The sequence below is a fragment of the Triplophysa rosa genome, linkage group LG24 (genome assembly GCF_024868665.1).
Source record: "Triplophysa rosa linkage group LG24, Trosa_1v2, whole genome shotgun sequence".
NCBI classification, from domain to species: domain Eukaryota; kingdom Metazoa; phylum Chordata; class Actinopteri; order Cypriniformes; family Nemacheilidae; genus Triplophysa; species Triplophysa rosa.
Window position 1 is genome coordinate 3,765,246 of NC_079913.1, and position 18,929 is coordinate 3,784,174.

The 18,929-nt window shown below is 39.1% G+C and overlaps 2 protein-coding genes across 7 annotated transcripts in view; both read left to right on the forward strand.

The window, feature by feature from the left end:
• The first annotated feature begins 61 nt into the window (after positions 1-61).
• On the forward strand, positions 62-11,240 carry cpsf6 (cleavage and polyadenylation specific factor 6). 4 transcript variants are annotated; one of them, XM_057324155.1, is made up of 10 exons: positions 62-167; positions 960-1,169; positions 1,268-1,371; positions 1,603-1,757; positions 1,847-2,020; positions 2,175-2,661; positions 3,172-3,284; positions 3,358-3,511; positions 3,663-3,856; positions 9,678-11,240. In XM_057324155.1, the coding sequence occupies exons 1-9, from the start codon at positions 108-110 to the stop codon at positions 3,847-3,849; spliced, it is 1,644 nt and encodes a 547-aa protein (XP_057180138.1). In that variant the 5' UTR covers positions 62-107; the 3' UTR covers positions 3,850-3,856; positions 9,678-11,240. The 4 variants fall into 4 exon arrangements, with proteins under 4 accessions (XP_057180138.1, XP_057180140.1, XP_057180137.1 ...); XM_057324157.1 differs by having other exon boundaries at positions 1,603-1,748; XM_057324154.1 differs by having other exon boundaries at positions 3,660-3,856; positions 9,678-10,081.
• A 1,326-nt stretch (positions 11,241-12,566) lies between these two features.
• Positions 12,567-18,929, forward strand: part of si:dkey-97m3.1 (fatty acyl-CoA reductase 1) — a 19,448-nt gene continuing 13,085 nt past the window's right edge. The window contains exons 1-2 of one of the 3 annotated variants that reach the window (XM_057324237.1): positions 12,567-13,108; positions 13,829-13,967. The gene's annotated coding sequence lies outside the window, so the exon portion shown is untranslated. Of the gene's footprint in view, positions 13,109-13,678; positions 13,968-18,576; positions 18,716-18,929 lie in introns of those variants that run through there. The other 2 variants (XM_057324238.1, XM_057324239.1) reach the window with 2 other exon arrangements.

An 18,929-nucleotide genomic window follows, 5' to 3' on the forward strand; every position in this document is an offset into this window, starting at 1 on the left:
CTCTCTGTTTTTGGCGGGCGTTTCTGACTTCACTCGTTAGCGTCTCTTCCTCACGCACGCACACACACACACACACACACACACACAGAGGAGGAGGGAGACAAAAAATGGCGGACGGTGTTGACCACATCGATATTTACGCTGATGTAGAAGAGGAGTTTAATCAGGTCGGTTTTTGTTTCTGTTTTACCTCAAAATAAGCACCTTCAAATTTGCAAATACGTATTATGAGAATGCACGACGGTCATATGCACCAGTCCCCTAGGAATGATTGGGGCGTATTGCTAGTTGTGCTAACCTGTGCTATGCTAAAACAAGTTTGCGTACAAACGTTTAACGTTAATTGAGGTAAAATTAGTCGGGTCATTTTTTTACAAGTTTCCAAAGCTAATATTTACAGTGGCAATAATAACAGTGTTTGCATTTGGAGCGCGTTTGTGTGGCGCGAATGAACGCGTCGAGTGCGTTTATTGTTTGTGGTGTCTGGTTACCTCTGTAGGCCGCGCGCGCGCGAGGTTCAATATCGCTTCAACTGGACGGATCAACAAACGAGTTTAGCCTCTGTGTGATCACGAACAATATATTTGAAAAAAAAACTTTTTTCTACAGCAAATGTCCATTTTCTATGCAAACTTGTGTTTAAAGACATTTTGTTGCCTAAAAATTCAAAGTGAAATCCTTAATGAGCTCAAAATGTAATTTGTCAATAATAAATCTCGGAAATTTATTTAAAAAAGTTTTGTATGTATAAACTACTTTTTTTAATTGTTAGAATTTAGTACACACTGTTCATCCAATGAGTCAAATTTGCTGAGTAATTGCTGGTTTTGATCATGTTCGTGATGTTAATGTTAAAATAATACGCAAACCCATTTTTCATAGCAGAATTAATATGCCCTTTTGTCGTGATGACTGGATTTTATATTAAATGGTCGTGTGTTTCTCTTTCTGTGCCCTAGGAATCAGATTATCCTGTTCATGAGCAGATTGACCTGTATGATGATGTTATCTCACCATCTGCCAACAATGGGGATGCACCTGAAGATCGAGATTACCTGGATGCCCTGCCAGCACCTGGAGGCTCTGAGGGTTCCAAAGGGGCTCCACCGAATGTTGTCTACACCTACACTGGCAAAAGAATCGCTCTGTACATAGGCAACCTCACATGGGTTAGTCCTATACCTTTCTAACTACATAATATACGTTTGAATCACGGTACACTTAACTTAAATGAGTTCAACTTTTGACTGGAGTTCTCTCTTTATAGTGGACCACTGATGAGGATTTGACAGATGCTATCCGCTCGGTAGGCATAAATGATGTCTTGGAGATCAAGTTTTTTGAGAACAGAGCAAATGGGCAGTCGAAAGGGTAAGTGAACACAACTAGTTAATCGGCTGATGTTTGGCCATTTTAAGATTATCCACATTGGACAATGCAGTATTTGTTTAATCCGTTGTTATTTACAAGTCATCTTGCTTTCTTGATATTACTGCTGGTCATTTAAGTAAACTCGCATAAAAGTTATAAGACCCAGGATCCTTTGATTGTTTTGGCATCCCACTTTGTTGTGTGTGATTTTTAATTCTCTGTGCTCCACAGGTTTGCTCTGGTCTGCGTGGGTTCAGATGCCTCATCCAGAAAGCTCATGGACTTGCTGTCAAAACGAGAACTGCATGGACAGAATCCAATCGTCACCCCGTGCAACAAGCAGTCACTCAGCCAGTTTGAGATGCAGTCGCGAAAAAGTGAGCGAGGTTAACAAACTAAAACAACTCCTCTATTTCAACTTTAACATTTCAGTCCACTGTATTACTAAGCAGTGTTCTAATTGTATCTCCCACAGGTACGCAGTCAGGGCAGATGTCAGGTGAGGGTAAAGCTGGGCCCCCAGGTGGGCCACGTGCTGGCTTTCCTCTTGGAGGCAGAGGTCGAGGGCGCTTTCCAGGCCCTCCTGGACCAGGAAGTGATCGCTTACCTGGGCCAATTGGTCCTGGCGGGCCTCCACCACACTTCCCAGGTCTGGCGCACCCCTCCCTTACTGCAAATTTTATGACCATCACCCTACACATTTGTAGCTCAATATGTCAAATGGCAAACACCATTTCATGGTGTCTTAGACGGTGTGAGAATATCTTAAGTTGATATCAGTTGATAACACTGTGTTGTAACAGGTATGCAAGGACCACTCCGTCCTCCATCTGGTCCTCCTGGGCATCCAGGACCCCCTGGTCCCCCGCTACCTGGACAAGGATTGCTGCCTCCTCTTGGGGGACCCCCTAACAGAGGAGACCGCCCCCCTCCGCCAGTCATGTTTCCTGGTCAGTTTGGTCAGCCTCCAATGGGTCCAATGCCCCCTGGACCACCTCCACCAGGCTACGGCCCACCCCCAGGACCCCCTCCCCCTCAACAGGGTCCACCTCCTCCAGGACCATTCCCTCCCCGTCCTCCTGGACCTCTAGGACCCCCTCTTGGCCTCGCGCCCCCACCTCACATGCAGGGGCCTCCACCTGGAGGTCCACCACCAGCTCCTCATGTCAACCCGGCCTTCTTTCCTCCGCCTGGAAACAACAGCATGCCGTCGTCTGAAGGCAGGGGACCACAACCCGGAGACCCGTACGGCCGCCCACCCTACGAAAGAGACTATGGCCCTGGTGGCAGGTAATGAGATGCACTCGTCTCCTTCACTGTGACAAATATGTAATATAGCTTTTGTATTCACAAGTTAGCTGGCCATTTTAATTCGGCATACACTGCCCAGCCTTACTCACTTTGCGTGTCGAATTCTAAAATGTTTTGTACATACTACAGTACCCTGAATCTCCCCCTCTGGCCTTTCTTTAGTAACATCAGACCCCCTGTAGTATGTGGCTTTGAGCCCTGGATAAACGAAGGGTTGGTTGATGTGAAAAATACTGCTCAGCGCTTGCACAATGCAAGTGATCAAGGGTTAGTGAAGTGCCTGCTTGCTGAGATCCATGATCTTGATACAGGACGTTGAGTGTGGTGTGATTTTATAGCGCTAGTAAACAGAGCCGATGTGCAGCAGCTGCAGTGACTAACACCTCATGTGATGAGACACTAACAGCACCCCTCGCTTTGTGTTTCTTTGCAGTAAGTGACACCAAAACACTTCTATTTTTGTCTCAATTCATCTACGTTGTCTCGTAGGGACATGGACTCTCGAACTCCTCTGAGCGAAGCAGAGTTTGAGGAAATCATGAATCGAAACAGAGCGATCTCCAGCAGTGCCATTTCCAGGGCAGTGTCAGACGCCAGCGCAGGTATGAACACGCTCGCTCACCCGTTCGTTTTTTTTGGGAGTTTATTGGTTGTAATTGTGACCCGTGTTTGCAGCTGATTACGGCAGTGCTATAGAGACTCTGGTGACAGCCATTTCTCTGATCAAGCAGTCAAAGGTTTCTGCTGATGACCGCTGCAAGGTTCTCATCAGCTCACTGCAGGACTGCTTGCATGGAATTGAGTCCAAATCTTACGGTTCTGCCACCAGGTAAGCTCTTATTTTCTGTCTGTCATCTTTGATGTAGTAACTTTCTCAACCAAAATCTTGTGGTGGACAAAATAAATCAAGTTTATTTTGGAATGTGGTGCGTTTTGAATGCCGTTTTCATCTTGTCTTTATTCCATCACTTCTGAAGTAGACGGGAAAGGTCGAGGGAGAGGGACCACAGTCGCTCCCGTGAGAAGAACCGCCGGCACAAGTCGCGCAGCCGTGACCGCCATGAGGACTATTACAGAGAGCGCAGCCGTGAGAGGGACCGTCATCGCGAGCGTGACCGTGACCGCGAGAGAGATAGAGAGCGTGAGCGGGAGTATCGCCACCGTTAGTCGGAAGGTGTGTATTCTGTGTGTTTGTATGTGTCTGGTTTTTTTTAGGTGTGGTATGTCTGCTGTACTTCTGTTTTGCCTCCAGCAGAGGGCAGGATGTGGCAGGTAGGTGATCAGGTACGATTTTTAACCTAAGACATTACTATAATTGACCTGATTTTTCCTTCTGCGGCCAATATAAAAAAAAAATTTTTTCATAGCTGTAGTTTAATCTGGGAGTACTCTGATCTTTTTATACTGGTGTGTCTCATCTCAAGTTGTTTTTATGATGAACTTGAGTTACAGCCCTGTTAGAGGAAACAGCAGATGTGCTGCTTGTGATCCAGGGCTGTTATGTGGTAACTATTTGTCTTGGAAGGATTGTATGTGTTTTCAAACGTTTGGAAGACAGTATGGGTTATATAACGTTCTGCTTTGTTACTTGTGGATTTGCATAATATTCAGATCAGCAAGTGTTTTAAAACCAATTTTTTTCAATTTGTCGATTTCTGCATATTGAGCTCACAACCCATATTATATCTGAAAGAACAATTGGAGGATTTAATTGGTTGATATGTGGCTTAAATCACATGACTCTGATGAATTGGTTCCTGTGTGTTTTTGTGCAAAGCAGAAAATTTCACTTCTCATACTCAATGTGAACAATTTTTGCCAAAAGTTTTGAATTTCAGAATGCATTGTCTTTTGAATTTGGCATTATGACATGTAAATTCAACCTGTACTAAATACTAAACAATGGTTTGTAGTTGATGAATGACTGTTTATAGCCCCCAATGAGATGTAGAGAATGACAGTATTGTTGTCAGTGATTTTTCTGTTACAGTTATGATAGTTTTATGATAGTTACTCATGTCTCAACAGCATTCAAATCTGTAAAGTAAATTAATAGCATCACATTGATCCCTTTTGGCTTTAAAACGATAAAAAGTCTCTCTTTATCTCTTGAACATCCTCTGTAAGAGTAGGTTAAACCTCCACTGTTAAGGTGTATTTTAGACTTTCTTCAACTGGTTTTGATCAATTATGACCTAGAAGTTTTTCAAAAATGTAGAACCTATTGTAATACATGGGTTCTTGTAGTACTTTACATTTCTGTGTTGTTGTTTTATGAAATGTAACGTAACATACTCTTAGATAGGTGAGCGGTTGTAGCAGTTCTTCACCATTCACACAAACTCACTTTAAACCTGGCTTGCTCTAGAACAAGATCTTCATATAGTCTTGAATTTCTATATCGCTGCTGTCCTTTTAAAACCTTGCATCTCCATATTTCGTGGTTTTAATTATTAAGCCATAAATCATTATTATTCCTTACCCTTTGTTTGTCACTGGGTTTTACAAATATCTTACCAGTAAAAAGTGCTTGTCGACTCTTTACTTTAAAATATTGCATACTGTGTTGTCAGTGTTTTTTTTCCATTTCCTGAAAAACAGAGATTTTGGACCCAAGAGGTTTCAGAAGGACAGCTACGATATTTATTTTATGTTGATATAATTGTGAGTGCGGAAGAACTGCTATTATTTTATAAAAGGGACTTTTAAAACGTTATGTAAAGTTGTAGTCTTGTATGTTTTTTTTTACTCGTTTTTGTTTTTATTCTATTGGGAATCTTGTATGCCCATGTTTGGGCACTTAAGTCTACATTTGATATCAGTAAAATTGCAACAGGTATTTTACCGTTTTTTAATGAAGATTTTTATTGTTATTAATATTTGTATACAGCTCTAATGTCCTCAGTTCATACCTAGATTGCAAAATTCTGATAAAATGGTCAATCTCACCTGTTGTTACCTGTTGCTTAATAGCTCTGGAGCTAGTGAAGGTGTAAATCTTGGGGACACCATAATATCTTTAACTGTACCAGTAACTTTTTTTCTTAAAAAATTGTCTTAAATCAAACGGGCATCGAAAGTCAGGTATTTTTCTGCCATTCAAGCAGACTAAAATGATGCACATCTTAATGCTTTTTTGTACATTTTTTATCTCTTAGTTAGTTGTGCTGATTAAAGCAACACAAAGAAATTACTTGAACAAAAGTGTTCGAACAAACAGTAGTGCTTATTGAAAAGTTATTTTGATTGCAGTTTTAATACATGCCCTTTACTCTTTAATGTTCTGTAGGTCAGAACAGATATTTCGGTTTGAACATTTTTGCTTGTAGACTTTGCAAACTAAGCGTAGTTTTATTAGACAACATGACTGAATTTTCTTCTGTTCAGTTGTCTGTGTGGTCTGGGTTTGTGCAGCAGTTGTGTTTTTCCTGGGTTTTCTTGTGTAAATTTAATCATGAAACTGGCATTTCACAACTCCCATTAATCCATCCATCCACTCTTCTCCTTAGTTTTATGTCAATAAAGGGTTGGACAAATTTTCTATGGTCGTTACAGATTTAAACTTCAACGTTGTCATCAAACAGAAATTGTGACATTTAAAGCTGCAATTGGTAGTTTTTAGTGGTTAGAAAATAAACGGTTGTATATATAAATCAGTGTTTAAAACTGTCTCCTGACCTTGCCCTGGTTCACAACAGAAAACAAACATTATTATAATTAATATTTACATTAAGTCAGTGTTGAAATGAGTGTCTGCTTATAAATTAAGCCTTGCAGAAAATGTCAGTTTGATGTCATTTGACTTCAACGCACATAAAGATAAGAACAAAGTTGCCTGCAGTTTTACATTTTGAACAAGTGGCGTGAGAGAGACAAATGTTACGGATTGCAGCTTTAACTGTAACGGGTTAATTCACTGCAAAACACTTGTCATGTCAGTGTTCAATGTCTGGTCATATCTGAATTGCAATTTTTATTTTTTGAGAGTGTCTTATGCGTGGAAATAGATACAAAGGAATAAGTGAGATTTAAATGTAGTGTAATAAGAATATCACACCTTTATGCTCATACAAAATGAACTGGCAGAATTTGTTAGTAGATTTTTTGTCCAGCCCTCAACATTCTATCCTGTGTCCACTGACTCACTGAAACGAGCTTCTCATCATTTAATTGATAGTTTAGCCAATGACTTCTATGGTAATAAAATACTATATTGTAGCAGTCATTCAGACCTATATGTGGCTATAAAATAAAGCTTAAGTTTTAATGGATAGTTTATGACTGACAGGGCTTGTGGAACTGCTTGTTCTCAGAGTAACAGTGGACACATTCACATTTATGACAAAGTATTATATTTATAAAAGAAAATTATGAGTTCAGTTGACAAAGTTTTAAAGGATCTTAACTTTGAGCATTTACAAATTTTTCCCTGCACTAAGAATATGAATTTATCAGACTAAATTTAAAGCTCAGCATTGTTATGTAACTTGTCAGATGGCCAGTAAGTGTTTGCATTAATAGTTAATGCTACTCATTGCTTAAAGGATTTGTTTTTGACAACATGAAAATTGACTTCCTAATTTGCTGAATTTTTACAAGTAAATGTGAAGTTGTGTTTTATAGATATAGCATCAAAATGATTCCAGGCATTTTTCTAACGTTACATATTTATGCATTAAATGGCAGATTTATTTAATGAAGGTGTTAAGTCCCTATCAAATTATTATATGATTGTCATTTACCTGTAATTGATTTTGTGCATCAGTCTCATGTCGGACTTTCATAGGTGAAATCTGTCTGTTTAAAAACTGTCACACTTTGTAAAAAGAACAAGTAGCCCTTTTAAAAATGTCTTTGTACAAGTTCTCTTACACACTTTGGTTTTTGGCAGGTTTATACTGGGGATGCCACAATACTCGATATATAATATTGAACCGTTCGGTACGACCTCCACGGTTCAATACGTGTAAGTGAATTGCGGGTTTGCGGTAAAAAAAAATTCCATGCGCTTAATTACACTGTGAACTGGCTCTGTCCGTGTTTGTCTGTATGCTGAGATAGATAAACGCATCCCCAATATCTAATAGCGAGTGGTGGTCGGGCGGTGAAGCGAGACCTTCTGCAACACGAGAAGCAATGTGCTGCTGTCGAGTATAATGCTGAGGACCAGACGCGGGCTGGCTTTATTGTATGCCTGTTGTACTAAAGTGATAATGTCCAAATTTGGCACATCAAGAATGTATTTTTACATTGCATACGAAAGCATCACGTTCGCGTTGCTCTCAGCACATGCAGAAAGGTGTCTACACCATGCCAAAGTCCGTTTAATGAAAGTCATGTAACTCTGCAACCTTTCGGGCCTCTCGCCTCCAAGCAGCTATTTAGCATTGCATTTCTTCCAATTTATTGCAATGGCAGTGGTGCACCTTGTTAATATATTATCTTTGGCCTTTCCCATTGAGCGCACGTTTACTTCCATTACAGCAATCGTAAGTTTTGCATTACGTCATTTTAAATACTCTGATGCGCAAAACCTCTTCAAGAAGCTTATTTTACTGGCATGTTGATGAACAGTAAACCAGAAACTGCCGTGAGCTGCCAGTGTAAATCTTTACATTTATTCAATACACCAGGAATTTGTACTTGCTTAAAGATAATAAAATAAGTCAAAGATAATAAAATTTGTCAAGTACAATAGAGAATTTCAGTAAAATAGTTTTTTTTTTTCCCTTAAGTTTTTACTGTTCCTGTCACATAAGCATAAAACAATCAAGAAACACTTCAATGTGCCGAAGCCATAAGAACCAAACCGAAAACGGTGGGCCAAAACCTAGGTTCGTATTGAACCGTGGGTGAGCTGTATTGTTGCATCCCTAGTTTACAGGTTATGTGATAGTTCGTTCAAAAATGAAAATTTGTCGTTTGCTCACCCTCAGGTTGTTTCAAAGCTTTAAAAAATCTGCTGAACTCAAAGGAAGATATTTGGAAGAATGCTTGTAACCAAACAGTTTTGGGGCACTGTTGAGTACCATAGTAGGAAAAGAAACCTGTTTGTTTCCAATGTTCTTCAAAAAAAATCTATTCGATTTAAATTAAATTAATACAGGTTTGAAACAACTCGAAGGCGATTAATGACAGATTTTTCATTTTTGTGTGAATTGTCCTTTATATACGTAACATTTGTTACTATTTTAATGTAAGATTTGCTGGGTTTTGTGCTTCTAAATAATTCATTGTCCATGAAGTATTGAAAACATCACGTTTGAATTTGATCATTTTTAGTAACTTGAGAGTATAAAGGAGTATAGTGATTTCTCCTGCTCTTCAGTGTGGTATTGGGTTCAATGTTTCTCAATTGTGCATGCCAATGTCTTTATGCCTTTGTTTTATTTCTTTACAATGTATTGATATGACTTAAGGGATTTGTCTCAGTCTATTTATAGTCTCATAGTCTGCTGATTTCTAGCATAATTGTGTTGATCACTGCACTCTTTAAAGGAGTAGTTCCCCTTCAAAATGAATATTCTTTCATCATTTACACACCTCTTGTCATTTCAAACCTGTATGACTTTATTCTGCAGAACACAAAAGAAGTTATTTTGAAAAATGTTGGTAACAGAACAGCATAGCCTCCCATTCACTTTTATTGTAACCAATGCAAGTGAATGGGGGGCTGTTAACAACATTCTTCAAAATATTTTGTTCTGCGGAAGAAAAATTCATACAGGTTTGAAATGACGAGGTGTGTAAATGAAAATTTTCATTTTGAAGGTGAACTGCTCATTCAACCATGCAGGTAATGTGACTTTAGCGTGTATATATAAATAGTTAAAAGTAAAAGGATTAAGTGTTCTGTTTCTACTGAAGTCATTTGCATGCTTGTGTATGTGTGGGACAGTCTGGGTGTGTGTAAATGTAGAGGGAAAACAGCTTTGTGTGTATCTGGGTTCTGTGCCCCCAAAACAAACTGCCACCTTCGTTTTGACACCTTTCAGCTGAACGCAAGAGGAGGAGCAGTGACGCCAGGAGCGACGCAGATTCATCCGACAGCGACCCGCCGTCACAGACTCCAGACCGGACTCAGGATAAACTCTGCAGCGCTACAGTTCTGTAAAATATTATATACTCTTAATTCCCAACAGCTTTTTTTATTTTTTACGTTTTATTTGAAAGTAGTTGTGTGTAAGTTCAGCTTCTTTATGATAGAGAATTACTTGCCTGCTCTATTCACAGTACACAAAACAACTTTCAGACTGCTATAATGTGTAAATTGTTAGCTAGATTTGTTTTTATAGGCGTTTTGTTTTTCTCTTTTCCCCTTGTCCATGTTTGTGTCTTCTGCCTTGATTATTAAATAGAATATGTGTTGTAATAAAGTTTGCATTGGGGTTGTTGCTTGTTTACACTGAATGTTTAATGTGTTGCATAATTTTTTTTAAATCGAATTTGGGTTGAACCATAAACTCAAATGTGCACCTAAAGTTTTGCTGTTAAAAATGGCTGTGATTTTTGCAGTTGGTATTTTTGCTGTACCATTGTGCCTTTCTAGTTAAATATAAATTCATTATAGCATGGTTAAAATTTTAATTACTTGGGCAAATTAATATATTTTTCATAATCCTGATCAAGAGAAAATATAGAAAATTCTTATTCGAAATTTCTCAATTGTATCAATTCATGAAGCTCAGGTTTGCCACCATTAACATAACAAAATGTCTTGAGTGTTATTGGAACCACAAATTCAAAACTGTGAAATTTCTTCCTTGTCCATTTGTTTTCCTCATCTTCATTTGTAATTGGATTCTAATATGTCTACATTAGACACTTCAATGATCCAAATGTTTAACTTGCTTTGTGCTCATTGCCAATGTTTTTATGCTTATATATGTAGACGAACTTGTTCATGTCAGAGGTAACCTCCATTACCTTTAAACATATGTTGAAAGATTAATGTGAGTTCTTGTCAGACAAACATGGCAATGTAATATAAATGGTCAAATATTGATTTTAGATGCTTTTTGAGCTTAATTTACACGTAATGTCACTGACTGCTGTGTACATGTGCATTGATCTGTTTAGACGAAATATGTGAATCATGTTTGAGGGCTTTTGATGGCCTTGTCCATTAGTTCCAGTAGATTTACATGAACAAGGTCATCTTTACAAATGATGTCCAAAAGTGCTGCCTATTTTTGAAAACATTTTAGTGATTCATGCAACCAGTTACAAGTGGGAAAACAACGTGTGTTTGTGTCCCCGCGTCCTCATGCTCAGAATCACCTGGATTTAGAGGTAAGTTGTGTTTTGTTGAGTTTTTTTAAACCGCACTGATTGTGTCTTTGTAAGTGCTTTGCAGCTGTCACCAAGTTTACAAAGAGCGTTTCCTCGGGGATGATTGTTTTCCTAATGATTTCTAAACCATGTGGTTCAATATGCACATTTAGTTAAATCCACTACCTGCGTGCTTGATGTGGGCCAAATGTATCCTCTCAATAGAACATATTCAGAGGAATTACCATTTCAAAAACTTTTTGCAAAATAAATGTTTCGGAACTAGATTCAGCTTTGTTTTGTCTTTATATGCATTTTATTAACCTGTTGGGCATTGTGAGGTTTCATAGTTTTCAGATTGTATTGTTATAGGGAAATTCATGTGAAGACTTGCAGTATACTCAAAAAATGACATCAGCCTAATGAAGGAATTAGTACATTTTATTAAAATGATTAATGCTGTCGTGTGGGGGCGCTACTGACATCCTAATAAATAAACGAAAACCAAGTTTTTAAATATAAAAAAATATGCTGCATTATAATAGAAGCCAACTGGTGTACTGAATGCAGAACTCTCTTTCCTCTGATGTTAAATAGTCGTCTCAAAAGTTAAATATCACTTATCTATTTACCATCGTGTGGTTGGTAAATCTCTATGACGCTTGGACACAAAAGCTATTTTGAGAAATGTGTCAGTGGTTTTGTTCATACAATGGGGTCCGTCCGATGTTTGGTGACTAACATTCTTGACAATATCTTTTGTGTTATGTAGGGTAAAGAAAGGTTTGGTAAAATATGAAATAATGTTTTAGGGTGAACTATTTATTCCCCATATTTATAGTAACAAATACAATTTCTATTGACTGAAATGTGTTCCTACAATTACAACGTATCATTTATATGGATGGGTTAAATACAGAGGTCACATTTCGGGTATGGGTCACCATACCTGACAAATAGGTCACTTTCACTTCTCATATGAATGCTGCATGAATTAAGATGAACTATACTTGTATTTGGGTTCTTTACGTAAGGGTTAGAACATATAGTAAATATTTCCTAGTCGCTATAGGATAGTGGCAATGTGAGAGTATTCTGTGTATTTTAAGGGGATGGGGGTGGTAGGTCAGGTATCTTTCTACGTATTCTGGGAGTGGTTTTAACTTTGTGTTCAAAGCAAGTACGCTTACAGTTGTATCTTTTGAGTAGAAAGTAACAATGATTTGTTTGGACAGAACACAAAATACATCATCCTGAAGCACAAAATCACCCAATGTAGGCCTACTGGAAACGTATCTTGATAGCAGTGTTAATTTCGTTAACGAAAACTATGACGAAAAGTATTCGTTAACGACATGTTTTCACTGACGAAAACGAGACGATAACTAAATAAAAATGAATGCATGATAACGAAAACTGTAATAAAAATATACTGACATTTTCGTCAACTAATAAAAACGAGACGAAAATATTCTTGTCCCACCTGGCGGACATCAGTTTGCGCGCATGTGCTGCTTATCTCATATAAACGGCAGAGAGAAGTCTCTGGGAGAAGGGGAGGCACACACATGTATTCTGTGTCTCCACGCGGGTTACAAAGCGTCTTATTTTCTTCACGATCGCCGGTAAAACGCCGCAAACTTGAAGCGCGACTGCAGGCGAGTCACCCCGAAACACATTACGAAGGCAGCTCAAAGGTTTTTATATGCCTATGTTAATTTAACACGAGCTGCTGCATAACGTGAAATGCAACATAGAGTCAGCCAAAAGAAACCAGCGCTGTCCTCTACTGATTATAGAAGTGATGAAGTGAGTCAAACTGTACATTCCAACCAAATATGTAACATGTTTGCATGACTAAAGAAATGTAATACAATTTATATAATATGTCTTTTTGAAAGCTATTCTCATTCATTGCTGTCTCAAGCAAAGACAGTGCGCTCTTTCTTCAAATAGGCATGCCATGAGCCAATAGCCTTTGAGTGTGAGCCCTGTCAGAGCGTTTCATTGGTTGAATGAACTGAATGAATACGCCCTACTTAACGAGTCAATTGAGTCAAATGGGATTGAACGAACTGGAACATGTCGTTCATGGTCTAATACTCTGCGTTCCAACAATGCATATCTAGTTACTGGAATTTTCTGAAAAATAAAGGTAATGACCTGGTTTAATTTCATTCTAAGGTGAAGTAAATTATGTCAAAACAGTTGAATCTTTGTATGGAACATTTAATTACACCAAGTAAATGATTTAAACCATTTAGATTTTAGTAGACTAAATATAATGTATATTTAGTCGACTAAAATGTTTTTCATATTTCGTCGACTAAAACTAGACTAAAACTAAAATGATGGGGTTGACTAAAATGTGACTAAAACTAAATTGCATTTTCGTCAAAAGACTAAGACTAAAACTAAATCAAAATTTGCTGTCAAAATTAACACTGCTTGATAGAGAAAAGAGAATAGATGTAGTCTGCTACAATAATAACTGACTAGTGAAAGAGTCAGGTGTAGATCTTTTGTGGCTCAACAGAAGTTGTTCATCTTTGTCTTCCTGTTGCACCGGGTTTATTATCAAAAGATCACCCAAACAGTTTCTTTACCTTGTTGTCTGGAATTCCTTTGAGCATTTTATTTGAGTTGACTAACGTTTTGTCTGATTGTGAGGTTTGCTGAGAAAGAGAGGGGGCACTAGAAATGTTTTTCCTTGTCTGTCCAAACAAAAAATAAAATTCTTGTTTTTGGATACGGATAAAACTACAAATGTTTTCTTGGCATTAGAAGCGTGTAAACATTGTAGCCAAGTGTGTGAGAAGTCTATGGAAACGATCTGCACGTAGTCACACCGTTCACACGCGCGCTTGTCTTTCAGAATTGCTCTGCGCCAAAAGGCGCGTTCGCTGCAGCTTTGAAACGCGCGCACTCGTGGTGTGACAGCGGAGAGAGACGGAGGCAGTCAATCCTCTGCTGCGGGTCCCGATCGTGTACACCCGGCGTGATTCATGAGCAAGGTAAGACAAGCTGCTGGCTTGTGTTTGACACTGAATGGTGAAATCTGTGAATATGAGCTGGCGTTTGCGCTTAAATTGGAAACGCGCCGCGGTTTCATGAAGCATCCTTCGCGTTCACCGCGTTTGAAATTGAGGATTGCTTTCGAATGTGATTTGGAAACCGGATTCATGTAGACGGCTGTGGATTCTGAATTCGAAGGGAAGGATGAGATAGACCCACACTGAACACATGAAATCCTACAAACCCTCACGTACGGGATGCGTGGCAAATTCAAACACTGACGCGAATGTTCTTCATTCTTGGTGTATGCGCCAGACAGGCGTTTCTGGCCGTCGCGTGGCGTCAAGTAGTTTAACTTTGTAAACCGCGTCTCGGTACCCTGGATTGCAGTTGCGTTCTGTGTGGAGCGCGAACGGCGGGTCTCCAGAAAAGGAGATGCCGGGGGTCGACGGATTGTCGCGGCCGTTGCTGTTCAAATGTTACTTTGTAGCAAAAATGATTGTTGATTGTCAGGCTTGGTGCGAAATGTTTGATGCTGAATCACATGAAAGCATATGTTCAAGCTCATACCCTTATCAAAATTAACCATGTTTTGTTATAGCAAAAGTGTAATAACCATACTTTCGGCGTATTTATTACCACTTGTATAACCGTCGTTTGATTATGGTTAAACTATGATTATTAATCAGTAATAAAGGTTTGGGTGTTTAAATGTCATGCAAATTATGTCATAACACACACAAAAGTGCTGGGTGTTTCAAACCATGGTTGACTTAAATATGGACAAACCCACTTGCTGTTTAAATAAACCTAAAAAAAAACACATTTGACCCAAAAATGGACTGAAACCATCCAGTATTTTTACAGTGAACGGAAAAAAATCTTTTACATTTTCAAAATGGGATTATCAGTTTCACATGACTTAAATGTGTTCCTTGGTAATATGCACTCTTGAATGTAAGGTTTGGCCAGAGTTCATGTCCAGTAAGTGGTTGATCAAAGATATACTCTATATATGCCTGAAGGTACAGTCATGTGCCAACATTAAACCGCTCATTCAATAAACACTGTGAATATCTCCTATACAACGTGTTACAGGAAACAATAGGAAACATTACGCCAGGGTGGAGTAGCACTCAAGCTTTTCTATTATGAAGTTCATACTCCCACAGTTCCTGAAAGCATCGTAAGTTTGGTCTGCCGCTTGTGCGTAAACCTTTGATTGCTTTGACTTTAGCCAACCTTGCAGAGCTTTGCTAAATATGATGACTCCTCCTTTATCTGGACCAGCGCGACCTCGTTACAGATACAGCTGGAGACAGACGGACAGGGCCATCTGCAGACAGATACTGGACCGAGGTTACGCAACCTGCCTGTTGCTTGTGTCATCTGAAATCAGTTTGGTGATATAATTGTGCGAAAGCAGGAAAGAAGTGTGAAGGCAGGGAAACTTGATCGACCTCTTGTATTGGTTTAACACAGGGAAGTTATCTGCCCTGGTTGACGTCTGTGAGATTTGATAGGCTTATCTATGACCTTGTGTCTGTCAAATACTGCTATTTGTGTGACTCCAGCTATTTGCCCCGTAGTACTGTTAACAGATGAGAAGGGTAGATTTGTGGATGTCTGACGGCGGTCTCACCGGTTCGGTCGGAAACATAGTACACATACATAGTGTGTATTATTCACTCAGTCACTACATAGAGACATACATACTCCAACTGAATTGATATAAACTTTCTAAGCCAGTTGTTATTTGTTGCAGATGTATATTTGAGACGAGTTTTATTATTGTACACGGTGCAGTCAGAGGCATCTATATTTACACTGCACAGCTCTCTTGTTCTGTTTTTAGTTATAATAGATTTTGTAGTCATTTTAACTTTATATTTCCCTGTGGATGCGGCTATAATTAATCTGGCTTGAAACTGCTATTTATATTATAGGCCTAATTATCCAGAACCGTGTCTGAGAGAAGCGCTGGTGGTGTTCCAATTCATTCCTGTCCTATTGAGGGGGTGAATTTACAATAATTCACTTATACCTGTTCATTCATTTATTCAACCCACTTAAAACATGCGAGACAACCCATTTTATCCTGTTTTAATTATATTTATAGTTTACTCTGACGCAAATACAGCATTGACTTTTTTACTTCTGACAGATGCTAGGCATCGTGTTTTTTTGAATGCCGTTGCTATGTGGTTGTTATGTTGGTGCTTTGAGGTTGCTAAGGTGTTCTGAGCGATTGTGCTTCTCGTTGAACATTATCATAATCCCGTCCTCACCTGTGTTCACCTGAACTCAACAATGCAAACAGCTGAGTTGTCATTCGTGTCCGTGGCACAGAAGTAAAGTTCTATTCTTTGGGTTTGTGATTTAAAATTTCAACCATGAGCGAGAGTTTCTTTGGATAACACCAGAAATAAGTGTTACGAGAGAACTTAAATACATGCAGCCGAACGTGTTTCACATTTAAATATCTGCTTAGCAAAGCAAAAGTGACAGGGCTTTGTCATCGCCTCACATCACCCACCAATTCCTTACAGAAAACATGACGTTACTTGTGTAAAAATGATTAATGGCCATTGTTTTCACGCAAGCAAATCCTAATCCGCGACCTCAAACAGTCATTCCCACCACAGGGCACTTTCTCTTCTGTTCGTGGCCCAGTTTCAGTAAAGCCTGTAGTCATGTATGATAACGGCACTTTTGCGGTGTTTCTCACTCTTGTCTGTGTCTATCAAACCTGATTTTCTGAGTCAGAATATAAGTTACTTTAAGCTATACGTTCACCTAGCCTGAGGTGACTGAAAGGTGTAATGTTTGTGTGACTTTTTTTATGTCTTCAGACAAATTTATTTAGATACAAATGAAACATTGATTATTCTAATAAGTTGCCATTAGTGAAGATCCCTTGATCTACATGAAGCAGTGAGTGTTAGTGTGTGATGTAGGAGCTAATGATGCCGTCTGTCTCAGTGGTCCCTGATATTGGCCAAGTCAATGAACTCATAGTCTCAGCCTCAGACTTCACGCCCACGATCTGTCGGCTGAACGTCTGATGCATATGGCACACTTTTCTGGAAACACTTCAGCACGTTCGAAGTCGTCATCTAATTGGTTGAATTTCACAGGATTTCCGGGAGACATGTGTGTCGTGTTCTTTAACGGTCCGCCTGGAAACAACAAAGCCTTCTGATCTAAGAAGTAAGCTGTCGTGTTTACAACGGTTGCTATAAGAATTCATCACAATTGACTAAACGCTCAAATCTTAAAAGTTTGTGAAGTTCATGGGATAAACTTATAATCATTGTTGTTTCTGTTAACTTTTGACACATTCGTGAATGTACATCGGTTTGTTACTGCGGGGACATTTCCACGCCTCTAAACATGACGCGGAACAAAACGAAACGTGATTGGTTACTTTACCTGTCAGTCATATGGCCTCTTGGGCAGGCCTTTCCAAAGAAAGCGCGAGACTAATGAACACACACACACACACACAGACTGCTCTGTAATGTGGCTAATGACAGCGAGGCAACGTGCCTATTATCTGTGTTTGTCTGGATAAACTCGTACAGATCCTTTTGAACCCTAAAACATCTGCTTGTGTTATTAGTCTACGGATGTATTTCAATAAAAGGCCGTTCTGTTCCAGAAATTCCGGAATGTGCTCCATGTTCAGCCGCTTAAATGTATTACTTACGCAATGGCATCCATAGAAAAATCACAGAAGAGATCTTGTTAATAACTCAGTAGTTTCTTCTAGACACCAACGAGATTAAATGACGAGCAAATGGAAATTTTTGCTCAAGTCTTATCGTCTCAGATACTCCTGAGAAAATGTCAGCATTAGACTTGATGTCAACAATGTGTCAAACTGAGCTCAGATTGGTCAAATCATTACAGTTACATTTAGTCATTTAGCAGACGCTTTTATCCAAAGCGATTTACAAATGAGGTAAACAATGCAAGCAATTGGAACAACATGAGGACAACAAAAAGCATACTTTGTATATAGCCTACCACAGTATACAAAGCTAAGGATTGGTCAAGTGTGCAATCAAAAGTCAATATTATTGAAGATCTCAATATGAACTCAAACAAAATGTACTCAAATCCAGATTATTTTACCTCTACAATCTACATTCGTTTTTCACCTCCATACTCTTCATGTGTTTCAACATTTACACTATTGTTTGTTTGCTCTCCACACTACAGGAATGTTTCGCAATCAAAACAAATCAAGCTTGAGTCTAAATCTATATTTCAAGCAGTTGTTTTGCATTTCAGAGCGTCTAGTTATTTAAAGCTGGTCTGTGTTCAGGTGTCTGAATAAAACTATCCGCTGTGTGTGGATATCAACAAACTTCTCAAGTTCCTCTGAGAGCATCATCTCAAATTCTTTTCCGCTTCAGACGGTTTCCTGCGATTTCACACCACACATTCTTGTAAAAGGAATTGCTGATGTTGGCCATCGTGATTCATGCTGTTCACACAAGTTGTGTGTTTCCCGGCAGGTTTCTAGGCGTGTTGCGTTTCATCAGAGTCGTAGGGACACACCCCTCTAGATGCGTTAGAGACTGAAGAACAAACCGAAGCTGTGGTGTATTGTGTCAGTGTGGTATCAGATCATCGCTGGAATCACGCTTGTATCTGACACTGCTGAAGATGTGCATAATAAATTGAAACAGTGTAGCAGACGTGTGTTTGTGTGTCAGCTGAAGCTGTGCAGGAGCTGGAGGTGGGTGTTTCATTTGTGGGTGGCCGTAAATCTACAGTGCTGGAGTGTACTAGTGAAAACTACTTACATTGTGTGTCTGTCTGTCTTTCTGCATGTTTGTACCTGTGTGAGTCTGCTTGTGTGTGTGTGTGTGTGTGTGTGTGTGTGTGTGTGTGTGTGTGTGTGTGTGTGTGTGTGTGTGTGTGTGTGTGTGTGTGTGTGTGTGTGTGTGTGT

Excerpts from the sequence above, each read along its gene's own strand:
- cpsf6 (XM_057324154.1), top strand. The coding sequence starts at position 108 with ATGGCGGACGGTGTTGACCACATCGATATTTACGCTGATGTAGAAGAG. Across the intron at positions 1,170-1,267 it reads ACATAGGCAACCTCACATGG|TGGACCACTGATGAGGATTT; the intron begins GTTAGTCCTATA and ends CTCTCTTTATAG. Across the intron at positions 1,372-1,602 it reads GCAAATGGGCAGTCGAAAGG|GTTTGCTCTGGTCTGCGTGG; the intron begins GTAAGTGAACAC and ends TGTGCTCCACAG.